The sequence below is a fragment of the Enoplosus armatus genome, chromosome 11 (genome assembly GCF_043641665.1).
Source record: "Enoplosus armatus isolate fEnoArm2 chromosome 11, fEnoArm2.hap1, whole genome shotgun sequence".
In the NCBI taxonomy this organism is placed as follows: Eukaryota; Metazoa; Chordata; class Actinopteri; order Centrarchiformes; family Enoplosidae; genus Enoplosus; species Enoplosus armatus.
Genome location: NC_092190.1, coordinates 22,529,447 through 22,542,260, shown reverse-complemented (window position 1 = coordinate 22,542,260; position 12,814 = coordinate 22,529,447). Strand labels below are relative to the sequence as shown.

General features: G+C 40.5%; 1 protein-coding gene across 1 annotated transcript in view; it reads right to left on the bottom strand.

The window, feature by feature from the left end:
- Window positions 1–357: 357 nt before the first annotated feature.
- col6a3 (collagen, type VI, alpha 3) overlaps window positions 358–12,814 on the bottom strand; it is a 108,488-nt gene continuing 96,031 nt past the window's right edge. Inside the window, exons 27-46 of the mRNA XM_070914180.1 lie at window positions 12,749–12,811; window positions 12,356–12,418; window positions 11,864–11,914; window positions 11,429–11,464; window positions 11,235–11,297; window positions 10,818–10,880; window positions 10,100–10,132; window positions 9,958–9,994; window positions 9,802–9,813; window positions 9,214–9,707; window positions 8,993–9,095; window positions 7,873–8,574; window positions 7,616–7,718; window positions 7,464–7,519; window positions 6,888–7,148; window positions 6,268–6,333; window positions 4,696–4,881; window positions 3,741–3,794; window positions 2,637–2,822; window positions 358–1,210 (exon numbers count right to left, since the gene is read on the bottom strand). Coding sequence (XP_070770281.1) covers window positions 1,170–1,210; window positions 2,637–2,822; window positions 3,741–3,794; window positions 4,696–4,881; window positions 6,268–6,333; window positions 6,888–7,148; window positions 7,464–7,519; window positions 7,616–7,718; window positions 7,873–8,574; window positions 8,993–9,095; window positions 9,214–9,707; window positions 9,802–9,813; window positions 9,958–9,994; window positions 10,100–10,132; window positions 10,818–10,880; window positions 11,235–11,297; window positions 11,429–11,464; window positions 11,864–11,914; window positions 12,356–12,418; window positions 12,749–12,811 — 2,673 coding nt within the window. The 3' untranslated portion in view covers window positions 358–1,169. The remainder of the gene's footprint in view (window positions 1,211–2,636; window positions 2,823–3,740; window positions 3,795–4,695; window positions 4,882–6,267; window positions 6,334–6,887; window positions 7,149–7,463; window positions 7,520–7,615; window positions 7,719–7,872; window positions 8,575–8,992; window positions 9,096–9,213; window positions 9,708–9,801; window positions 9,814–9,957; window positions 9,995–10,099; window positions 10,133–10,817; window positions 10,881–11,234; window positions 11,298–11,428; window positions 11,465–11,863; window positions 11,915–12,355; window positions 12,419–12,748; window positions 12,812–12,814) is intronic.

Genomic DNA, 12,814 nt, shown 5'->3' with positions numbered 1-12,814 from the left:
TCTTAAAATATTTGTTTTGATGACAGTTTAACTGAGTCTGCCATTTACAGAGATAAATTAATATTAATGAGTTTGGTAACATGGGACCAACATTAAACTTTGGATTGATTTCAGTGATGAACTTAACAGCCAGAATGATCATCTCAATTACCACATGAATATAAGTGAGCGCTAAAATGTCTGCTTCTACTTGTTTCAAATTCTAAAAGGCTAAAAGGCAGTAAAATAATTCTAAACAAATGAAAGATGACCTTTTATACAATGTTATCAGCTTCTGGTTTCATGCAATATCCACATCATTTATCTGAGTCTCTGTAACTGTTTCTTGTGTATAATTCAAAACAAGAAAGAAAAGAATCAGTTGCTCATGTTTATTAGAAAGTCTAATTCATTTTTATTTCTCCTGTACCCAGATGAAACACAATTTTCAGAAAAACCAAATGAAACAAAAATAAAAACAGCTTGACAAGTACAATCCATTTCTCAATAGCTGGAACGTGTGTTTGAGGCAGTGGATCCAAAAGTGCACTTAACATTTCGTTAATGTTTTAGCATCCGAGCAGTTGGTCACCGTCATTTAAATACACACACCGCCATACAAGATTTGTGTAAACATTGCTGTGGTTTCTGTGACTGTAAAATAGTGAAGGAATGATTCCACAGTGAGTTTGTTAAAAAAAAAAAAAAAAGCCAATGTTGCTATGTGAATGTGGAATATAAAAAAATACAATATAAAAAAAGATTACTGCATTGAATAATGCCAGTCATTGCATGTACTGATTTATTGCTAATCTCTGTCCAAGATATTCATATATGTTTATTGCTTAATTATAAAACTGCATTTTAAAGAGTATGAAAACTCGTATGATATCATTGTTCCAGAAAACTTGACTTTACAAAACTGAATGCACTTAACAACTCCATCCGTAAAAGAAACACACGATGTAGCACCAGTAGGTTAAAACAAATCATGCAGCAAATCGTGTTGCCTTCCTTCTTGTTGTGAAAAAGACTACTTCAAGAATTTTGGGGATAAAGTCCATTTTTGTGGAATCCAGTGCAGCCACCATTGCTTTGGTATTGCATCCTAACAGTATGGCCATTTCGGATGGTTCTCCTCAGAATCCCCTAAACGGAGGTGAAAGCTGGCCATGTGTGTCACTCCTGTCCTATGTTCTTATTGCAGCGATGACTCCTTGGTTGATGGGTACTGGGGATGAATGCCAATGAAAAACATGGTTAAAACATATAATATGTAAAGAGACTTCTTTACATATTAATAACTTAAACTATCCTCTTGTAATCTAATAGTGTATGCTCTAAAAACTGTGACTTGAAGTGGCAGATATTTACCAAATGATCTGCAGAAATATACAGAGGCGCATTGTATTCACAGAAGGATTGGAGACGTTACCTCGTCATTGTGACTTATGATCTTTATGTCATAATTGCAATTACAAATACAATTATATTTCTGTTTCTATTTTATTATAGGATCCATCTAATTAATGTAGCCGTTGAGCTTGAAGGTTGTTATGGTAGTCGGGTTTTAGCCAAATGCTAACTGCTATATTTCAGTACTGAGTGTATTAAACGTGCAGTGAGCACGCCACAGCAGCATTAAGTGATTGCTGCTTGTGACTAGTTACGCCCGTTTCATTGGATTGCGTTGCCATGGAACCAGCTTGAATCTGAGTTTCTTTGCTTCTGACTGATGACAACAAACACTTAAACAGCAAGAGCCGTGCAGAAAGTTAATGCTTCTCTTTGAAACAGCGAAATAGGTTCCCAACCCTCGGGCCGTGGACTGGTACCGAACCTCAGAACTTGCTGCAGAGAGAGTACAATGTGATTTGGAAAAAAAATAATTGAATGACTTTACTGGCTATTTTAGGCCATTCTTTTGTGGACATAAACTTGAACTTTTCCTCATCCCTTCCTGTCAAGCCCCCAACAACAACATACTGATTTTTAACTAGAGTAGGTCATCAGTCATTACCACCTTTCAGCATTCAGCAGAACATGAAATCTGTGTGGAGACACTACCTGAGAGTTGCTGTGACGTCTGTCCCTATTTATTTTCTAATTTAGTAAGTAAGCACAATGAAAGCCAGTTTCAATTTTAGTTTAGTTTTTATGACCGCCCACTCTTTTCCTTGTGCGCTCTCTTTTTCAGTCTCTCTTTCTCTCTCTACCATTCTGTAACTCTGTATTAAGGCTTCTCAGGAAACATTAGATACTTTTACCTATTTGGGCTTCAAACAGACATTATTTAAGAAATTTAGAGGAGAGATTTACCATAGAAATTAGGCTAAGAGAAGACACTGAAGCAGTTTGTCAGCATGATAGCCTCATAGCGTAAACTGTAAATGCTGTAATTGCTCATTAGCATCCCCCAGAGATGGTAAATGGGTTAAATTGTATTGGCAGCTTTGCATGCCAGCTCAAATTTCAAGATCCTGGTTCATTTGGTTTGGTATATAAAAAAGCCGAAATAAAAATTAACAGCACAATGAGGTGTTTTTTCGTATTTGTTGCTTTTATGATGGTGTTTCCCTTCATGTGTCAGGTACCTGTGGATCGACAATAACGGATCACTGAAACTGGAAGATCGTTACAATGAATAAGACATGTACCTGGTTTTCCACAAGCCTTCAGACACTGCTCATGCGTGTCAAAGCGATTCTGGTTTCCACCGCAGCCTCCGTACCAGAAGCGCGTGCAGCTCTTGCTGGGGGCATCGAAGTGCCACTTGAGGACAAATTTGGCACAAGTACCTTCCTCTTTGGGAAGCTGGCAAACGTCCACGGCTGTAGAGGCCGCTGTGAAGGAAGTGACAAAGATAGCAATCAGGGAAAGTATGAGAACACATGCAACTAGAGAAGCACATATCTCTGGCAAGGCTGCGTGCTTGAACTAATTGTAAATACACTAAATTAGACTTTGAATATGAACAACAATGAGTGGTGCAATCAGCAGTAAATATATCATTACCATTATATTGTGCATAATGCCTAGTAATAATGAGATGATGGCAGTATTTTGCCAGTGACCTGTTTGTGTTGGAGAATGGAAATCGATATAATGCTTATAAATGCTTCAAGGAAAGAGTGAAAGCACTTCCATCACAGCAGATGCATTTGGTTTAGAGTAGAATTTATATTCCTGCGAAGTATCTTGTGCCAATTTACTCCAAAGCTGACAAATTGAACTTGCGCTGTATGAGGGCTGCCAAATAAAACAATGAACCAGTGAACAAGGCTTTCCATTCATTTTCTCCGTGGTTATGACTTGGCTCGCACCTGTGACAAAAGCGTAACCTTCTCATTTTTCCATTCTTGGCTTTTTTACTTGTTCCGTCAGTCATTTAGATCATCTGAGGGGCAGTGGAGGAGGTGGGTGGGTTTGCAGCTGAACACAAAGGACTTTGTTGTTTTGCAAAGTGAGCACAGTTTGTGGAAATTGAATTATGTAACAGTGATGTAACGTGCAACGCTGGTGACTTGATGTCCAGATATATGCCAGATATTAGGGGCGGTCTGAAAAGGTTTGATTCAAATCATGTTTTGCGGATTTGGATGTGCTTGTTTAAAACTGGACCAGGAAGGAAGTGCTTTTTCTTTCCTATTGGCTAGCATTTGCATAGATGTGCACCCACATCAAAGTCAGTTATGTCTCCAGACAGGGAGTTAGAAAGGAAGGAACAGCAACATAATACTGCAGGCCCACAGAAAACTCACCAGGAGCCGGGAGGATCTCCACCTGTTCAACTTGCTGCACTTGAGGTTCTGGCACTATGGAAACAAAAAAATATAAATGTGTTTTCAGCTTAAAGGAACAGCTGCTGAAAATGTGGATATAAATGAGCGTAGACATTTACCCAGATGCAATCGTCATTATCTGTCACAAACTGGCAGGTTGCTTTTCTTTGCCTACGTTAACTCCCCAGCACACTTATCATACTTCTGTGATGTGATGTGTGTTCCCAATAGCTCATGTGATCAGTGTCAGTTTCTAAGTCCATTTTACTCTACCCTCAATATAAAAATATATAAAGTTATATCAGGAATAAGAGTAAAATTCCTTCAGCTTCTATGAATTGACTGTTCACAAAGCCCCGCCTCTCTAATCACTGTTAACTACGCCTGTCCAGCTTTCCATTCTCACACTGTACGTGTGCAGTTTACAATGATAACGGTGGCAGATTTCCCATTGACAATTCACAGTAATGTTTTAAACAATGGGTCTTCAATGTCACACATGGTATTTGTTCTAACATGACCACTGGATGACACTACGTTATTACTGTAGGTAGCTAGTTAGCCGTGAATGCTAGCGACTGCAGCTTACGTTAGAGCAGATAAGCTCACTATTCCATCCATTCTTTATAGGCCTGCTCTCTTGTTTTTGCTTTTTGGAGTACTGATTTTAAAAAGACACCAACCACCAAACTAGTATCACTCATACAGCCTCATGCACACCATGTCAGCTGGTGGAGGAAATCCAGAGCTTGACAGGCCTGGTGCGCCTAGTTACGGTTGCTAAGCTATGACTGATTGGACAAGCGCTGTTCTGGAGCGAGGTTTAGCAAACAGTCATTTGTAGGTTTTGTATCTGGGGTTGAAGCTCATAATATACTGTATTATATCACACCAGGAGGCGGCACATTCCCTCCTGGCACTGAAAACCACTTACCTGACCTCATGCAGTTTTTCAAGCAGAGGGCCTCAGTGTTGAACCTATTTTCATTGCCTCCACAACCTCCATACCAGAACTGTGTACAGATCCCGTTCTTTCTGTCAAAGAACCACTTAGCCTGATAGTCTTTACACGGCATTCCAGGGTCATAGTCAAGTGAGCATGGGTCTGCAAATTCATTAACTAGAACATGCAAAAAAGAAAAAAAACAAAACAACAGCAGTGATGGAGGACAGAGAGAGAGAGAGAGGAGGAGTTGGTGTTAAGTTTAAATGGATGAATTCATATTAGCAGCTTAGGGGAGTTCAAAAGGGTCCAATAGAGTCAAATAAGTCTTAGTGCTGATATGGTTCATTCTCACAGGGCAAAGGAAATGGCATTCAACATAATGGCATAACATGCTACAGACAGCTTAGGGGTTCTTGCATTATGAGTTTGAACATTTGAAAACTAAAAGTAGTCAGTAGAAAGGAATAGGTTTCCATAGGTGAATTGAAACGTTAGTTTGTTATAACTCCAGTTCCTGTTAGTTCATTTAGTCTGCCGGGATCTGCATGGCTGTGTTGTCAGCATTAGCTGTGAGGAAATATTTCTGGGGTCGATTTCTGGGATTGGTGCAGATAACCTGGATCAAAGTCCACTGGGGTCTTGGCTGCGGTGTCTGTTAATTCTTTTCTGGGACAGCATTGGTATTCTTCTCTAATCATCACTGAGTGATAGTGGGGCAGGTGAAGAAGCTTGCCTGAATTTACTGCCAGTATGGATGTTCTCACGTCCCAGTTATGCCTTAAGTTTTGTGGCAGCTGTAAGGCTTCACTCCGAAAACAAATATGTGCTGTGTAAATCTCTAGTTATCCACTAACAAGAGGCATTTCTCTCCAAAGTGACACAGATATTGCAACCTCAACTCTTTTGTTTGTCACAACAAATATTAAATCTACAAACCAAGACTTGAGCAGCAGATTTCGTAAGTTTTCCTGAATGACCCACAGTATATTTTGGCATGTACTTGTGATTTGATTAATAGCACATTTGTGTACTTGGTCAGTTGATATATTGCTGGATTACAGCATAGCACTCTCTGATTTGAACCACCAGGTTTTATTTATATGACTAACAATTTGCTTAGGAAACCCAGCCAAACACAACTCTATAGAGACCATTAGCATTAATGCACCCGGGAAATATAGAGTAAATATTGAATGGATTCGTGCTGAAAGTTGACAGACAACATATTGTTTAACCCCTTTTTGTCTCCAATTGCAGCACATTGTTGGTCAGCAGAAATAATAGAGAAATATGTTTCCTCTTTCCTGGCAATGAGCACAAGGTCATATTTACACTCTTATGGTATCACTTCAAGCTTAAAGTTCCCCAAAGCACTGTGCACTGCATATCAATTACATAAAGCAATACAGAAATAGAATAAGCATTTTTTCTGCTGAATAAGTTATGCAGGTTCAATATTACTAAACACGGGTCAAAGCAGAAGAAAACATTATGCGTACACACACACACACACACACACACACTACAGACACACAGGCATGTGCATCAGCATTCACTCACCAGTTTCTGGTTTGTCCAGTGGTGTGGTATTTACATTACCGGTGACTTGGCCGGCTGCCTTTTGCTCTGGCTTAGGCTCTGCTGCTTCTGTCAAAGTGAAATCAGCAGTCATGGAGCAGAGTGTTTAATATTTAGTTTTCATTTTAGTTTAGTTTAATTATAGTTTTTTGTTTTTTTTTTGTTAAACACAAATTAATAAACTAACGCTAAAGAGGTAAAAAAAGGAAAATGTAACTAATAGTGTCGCCCCCCCATTCTCCAAATTGGTGTTTGAAGGGACTGACAAGGTCAGAGTCTGGAGGCCAAACATAAACTCTGTACATGAATAAATCTTTGCCACATGATTTGGCTGAATATAATGCCATATTCATAAAGAAGTGCTGAGGTAATACTGGACTACAATACAATTATGTTTTTTTAATTAAATGAAAAAGAGGGATTTAATATAAACAGCTTTTGTTCAAAAACACTACAATGTGTTTCACAACCCAGAAATCTTATTGTATTGGGTATATTGCTATCTTTTGTGTTATGAGGCAGGGGAAAATAAATAATATGTTCCCTGGTGGGATAAAAAGGAAGCTTACAACATGTTTGTGAAGGTGTGTTTATGGACTTACTGGTAGTGATAATGCCTTTGCGAGTGGAGACAATTTGACCCTCTGCAGTGTGGGCAGTGACCACAGCGTGATATGTTTGAGCGCCCTCCAAGTTGTCCACGGAAAGCTCTGTGCCCGACACGTTGGTCTTCAGCACCAGGGCATGGTCATGCAACCGTGTCACCACTACCTCGAAGTAGACGAAGAGCTTGGGGTCTGGGCTGGTCCAACGCAATTTCAAGCTGCTGGAGGTGACGTTAGAGACGTGCAGCTCTTCTGCATCTGAGGGAGATAATATGCACAATCAAACACATGTTCAGTTTGCAGAAAACAACAGTAGGCCGATAGCTGCTGTGGATGAATGTCAGCGTGACTAAGATAATGATACCTTTCATGTCTGGTCATTATTGTGTTGTAAAGTGTATAACGAGGAGTCTGAGAGAAGACAATGGAGCTGATTTATGGGCAGCCTGTGTTAGTGGTTCGCTGGGCATGAGTCACAGTGAAGAAAACAGAATCAACCCGCCCAAATCAAACAGCACTTTGAACTGACATTGCCTGCTAAAGTAGTTAATTTTAATACATCCAAAATCTTACCATTGTGCTTTCTTTGATGAACTGTTTGCTGGTTTTCATGATGCTTCTGATGTTTCCTATAAATGTACCAATAAATAGGGAATAAAACCATCAATGTTTCCAACAAACTAACAGCAACCAATGACATGGCATAAAAATACCACAATACTTACTCCTGCTGACGTGATGATGTAAAGGGGTTTTTTAGTGGCTGGTCACTCTGGAACCACTTGCAGTTTTTGGAGACTTCAGGGGACATGTAGAAAGCATTTTCAACTGAAAAGAAAAATAACATAGAGCGCAGTATGTCACTCACAGGGACTTGGTTTAACTGATGCAATTAATGGCATTAAGCCTAAAATAGTAACTAAAAAAGTTGCAAAAAGGCAATAAAATCGACTGATTGACAGATTCTCTATCTTGAACTTACTGCTGATGTACTTTGGCAGCAGCTGCCCGAAGTTCTGGATGTGTTTGTCGTAAAAGTGTGAGAGGCTGTCCAGTCGCTTGAAGAAGACATCTGAGGGCTCACTGGCCATGCGTGACAAGATACGAGCATCTCCAGCACTCAACTTCTCACCCACACCCAGGATGACCAGGAAGTAGCCTCTGCACTTGACCTCAGTGGCAATACGCACCAGCTGCTCCTCTTCTTCCTCCACACTTCCTGTCACAAAGAGCATCAGTACTTTCCTGTCACGCTGGTGAGGCGCCTTCTCAAACACCTGCTCCACTGTCGATTCGATGGCCGCTGCCAGTGCCCGGCCACCCTCCAACTGCGGTGTCTTCTCCAGCAGAAATTTGACAATATCCTGAGCGGAGTGGTGCTCGGTCAAACCGATGTCCACATGGATGGGAGAGCCAGTTTTGTTGTGGAGGAACTCATAAGGTGCTTGCTGGATCACAGACACTCTGGCGTGGTGAACGGATGATGTGGGATTAGAAGACACTTGCAGCTGCTCCACTATGTACGCTATGTAGCGTTTCATCTCTGTAAAGACTGTCGGGTAGGTGGACTCGGAGCTGTCCATGACGAAAGCCATGTCGATGTCCACGTCTGTGGTGGAAGACCTCCTGTCTCGGGTGGCCAATGGGGGCACATAGTCACACATTTGGTCCGGAGAGCAGATGTCTAAAGAAGGAAAACACATAATGTAACTTTCATTTCTCCATGGAGGTAATGTATTTCTAATTGACAAAAGATGTATTGGTATTCCGCTTAAGCTAGTGTACCCCTGAGATTTTTTTGAGCAATGGTTATGTCACACTACGTTAAAAAATAGATTAGGGCCATATTTTCTTATTTTTCCCAAAATAAAAATGTATCTGTGTTTATTCTTTACATTTTAAAAGGGGATGAAATGATTACTAATACAAAAAATGTTCAATTGCTCACAGAAATTTCTGAACAGAAACGTCATTTTCTCACAACAGAAAATAGAACAACTATCAGATGCGTACACATGCAACAACGACAAATCTCTGAAAAAATAAAAACAATAAGCCTTAACTGCTAGCTAACTATTAGTGCACAAACACAGAGCTCTTACCTAGGCAGACATGGCAGTTCATAACCTTTTGGATGACTGACTTGTACTGTGAACTTCCAGGGCTGGGAAGGACTATTACCTGGGCCAGTGCGGTGTTGTTGACCTGGTGTACAAAGAGTACAATGTATGTTTTCTTTGGAGACAGACACTGTAAACATGCCTTACAAAGCTATGTGCTGAAAAGTTCCATTTTGAGATGTTTTGTGTTTGTTTTGTCTCACCTGCAGCGCTCTGCTGAGTGCTCTGTCTTCACGGTTGACCAAGAACAGAGTGGCGATTCCAGAATCATGGAGGCGAAGAGCTGCATTAGTAACTGCTTGCGCCTGACTGACTGTCCCACCGACAAAGAAGATGGCCACCTTTCTCATGAGGAAACCACTGCGCACTCTCTTGAAGGTGTTCTGGGCCACAAAGCTCATGGCCGTCTCCAAGCTGCGCGTCTTCTGGGTCTGCAGGGTCTGCAGTCCCTCGATTTGCTGCATCAGGGCACGTTTCTTCATTGCGTCAGAGAAGCGGACCACAGTGGTCACTTCGCTGTTGTACAGGGTCAAAGCAACGCGAGCTCCTCTCGGGCAGTTGCTCTCGGAGATGGTGATGTCTCTGACTAGGCGCAGGACTGTGTCACGCATGTTGTTGAAGTTTTGGCGGCCATTGCCGTCAGAGACATCGAGGGCAAAGGCCAGCTCAGTGGGATAGAGTGGGCATTCCTGCTGACCTAATGGTGCACACATAAAGGATTTTGTTCTCTGTATAGTAGCGCAAGTCATTCGAACAGTTATTACCAAATGAATGCTATATTTTGTACTTACCATAACAGCAAGCTGGTAGGAAAAAAGGACACAAAATGTGGTGAGACATTTTTGTAGCACATAACACATGAACATGAACACATGAACATGAACACATCATTACTTTTCTGGAACGTTATGGAACGACATTTTTGAAAGTTATCAAATTATTCTTACGGCAGTTTTCCCTGATTTTCTTGACCAGATCACATTGCTGAGGACAAAAAGACGTTGAAAAATATTAATAATAAACACCAGAAATGAGTTTTGCTCTGTTCATTCAATGCAATTTTAAACAATTTGATAAATGATCACATACCACGACACCTGGTCCTCTCGGTCCTTTCTGACCCTATGGGAACAAAAAGAGTTGTGTTAAGAGATAGACATGGCCAGCAATAAAAAAAACTTTTATTCTTAGACAATTACTTTTGTCAAATCATGTTATGAAGTTAACAATATTACATTGTGCAGTACATATTATGTGTCATTAGTTTGATCCATGAGAAGACACAAGCAAAAACAGACCAGTCAAGATAGTATATTCTGTGTTGCGGCTGTATGCGTTTCCCTGTGCTACTTGTCCCTTTTTCCTCTTCTGCCTTGTCTTGCTCTGCGCCCAGGTGTTCATTCTTATTGCCCAATGAGGTGCGACTGGCCTGGGCATGTGTATAAAAGGAGCCTTACCAGCGTCACGTGAGAGGCTTCTGGCATGGGGACTGCTGGTTTTACTGCTTCTCAGCCTGGGATTTTTGTGTCACTTATGTTTTGACTTTGTGCCTTTTTGGTTGCCTTTATTTAGTGTTTTGGTTGTTGTCTTTATGTAATAAATCCCATGGCTTTGGTTGTTTTAAAGGTGTATAACTGTGGTTAATTGTGTCGGTAGTGGAATATTTGTTAGTCCCGTAGGGCCGCCAAAGGGTGGGACGTAACAATTGTAAATCATAACTACGCATATTCTGCTATGGTGGCAGCATGTTATTTATATGGAATTTACACAGCTTATAAGCAAAGGGTAGAATTTTTAAGTTGCTTACATATGGCCCAGGATATCCAACCTCTCCTTTCTGTCCAGGTGTACCAATTTTCCCAGAGACACCCTGAAAAAACAGTGAGAGAAGAAGAATTAACACTTTTAAAACTATTCAACTGTCAATAGTTAAAAAAAATAGAGCTTGACTTCAAAGATTCACTCTCTTCAAAGACTGAAAAGTGCCAACATTAACGTGCACGCTCATGCAGCTCATTCACTGCCAAGACTGCATACTATACATTTGAAACCAAACATCAGAACCAGTCCTCTAGTGTATCACGCCAAACATATGTGTCCAGTGATGCTCTTGAACAAGCTCAGTGTTGGAGGATTTTGACAAAGTGATACCATGCAGTGTGTATTGTCACATTTAGAATAGATTCTCATATTAACTTAATCTAACTGGGGTCTGAAAACTTACCCTCTGTCCACGATTTCCTCTGGGTCCAGGTCCGCCCTTGGTACCGGGGTCACCACCTGCTGCCTGAAATGGTGGAAGTAAAGAGAATGAATGGCCAATAGGACTTCCTTTTGTTTCTGGTCATTTGCAGAGTGTACAGCGTAACACTACACCTCTGTTGAAATTTTACTTCAAGAGTCAGTGTTTTCCATTACCTTTGGTCCTGGGAATCCTGGGAAGCCCTCATCACCCTGTAGCGGAAACGCACACATACTTTAAGTATTATTTGCATCATTATCATCTCATTGAATCTGCATCATTATCATCTCATTGAATGAGTGTGTAACAGAATTTGTCTTGAGACTTCTCTATAGTGCTATTCGATATCACAGAAGGGATGTACTGTATGTGGGTTTGGTAAAGGACTCCAGATGTTTTAAACGACAGTAGTAGTTAGACTATTAAACAGTTCTATTGGTCCCTCTTATCACACTTCTTGTCATTTTGCCGTTTGTGATTTTAACATTCTCTAAATTCAATTTCTAATCTATCATTGAATATTTGAAGCTAAATCTAATTTTAAGTATAATCAAAATGAAGACACACCTTCTGATTAATATATATTTTACTACAGGTCAAAATTTACTTGCCTTTCTCCCTTTAGGTCCTGCGACGCCAAATCCATCTCTACCATCTTCACCCTATAAGAAAAACAAATTTTCTTTCTAAAATGCTTATAAATTCAGCTGCATACATTAGTAGTAAAAGTGAAACAAGAGCAACACCCCGCCCCACCCCCCATGCTTGTGTTACGTGATATACGTGATACAAAGCAATATCATGGTACTCATTAAAAACACATCACATACATTCTCAGGCACAGCAACATAAGTCTTGCTTTAAAACACACATGGCAGTGATGCAAAGAACTGCTTCTTCCACTTGCAGCCTAAAGCAGAAGTTCTCCTGCCAAGACGTTCTCTTTCACAAGGACAATTAGTTAGAAGATTATCTAATAATCATCATTTTGTGTTCATGACTAACCATGTACGTCTGATATTTTAGATAGTGGATAGTTAGTTAGAGTTTTTGACCAGTTTTACATTACGGTACATGCAAAAAAGATGTGGTTTCATTCTTACAGGCTCTCCACGGGGACCAAGAGGTCCAATAACACCCTTAGGTCCCGGGTCTCCTGGCTCTCCCTGTGAAGGCACAGAGATACAGAGAATGAGACAGAGACAGAAATAGTTAAAGATTCAAAGAGATTGTCAAGGCTTTAAATCAAGAGTGAAATATTTCTTTAACCTGTCGGGTCAGTTTCTATAAACTTAATTAAGCTCATATGTCTTTTTTTGTAGTAGATCTAAAGCAGAGCCCTGATGTTTTCTTATAGTGCTTTCATGTTTGTACAATAGACTACACATGTGTGTCTCGTAATCTGAGAGAGCTGAGCTTAGGCCAGTGTGTTTATAAATGAAACAAGCCTGTAATGGAAGAACACAAGCCACCACAAATTATGATCCACTCAGTACCTTTCGACCAAGAGCTCCTCTTCTACCCTTCTCTCCAGCGGGGCCTGGGCTACCTCCGGGACCCTG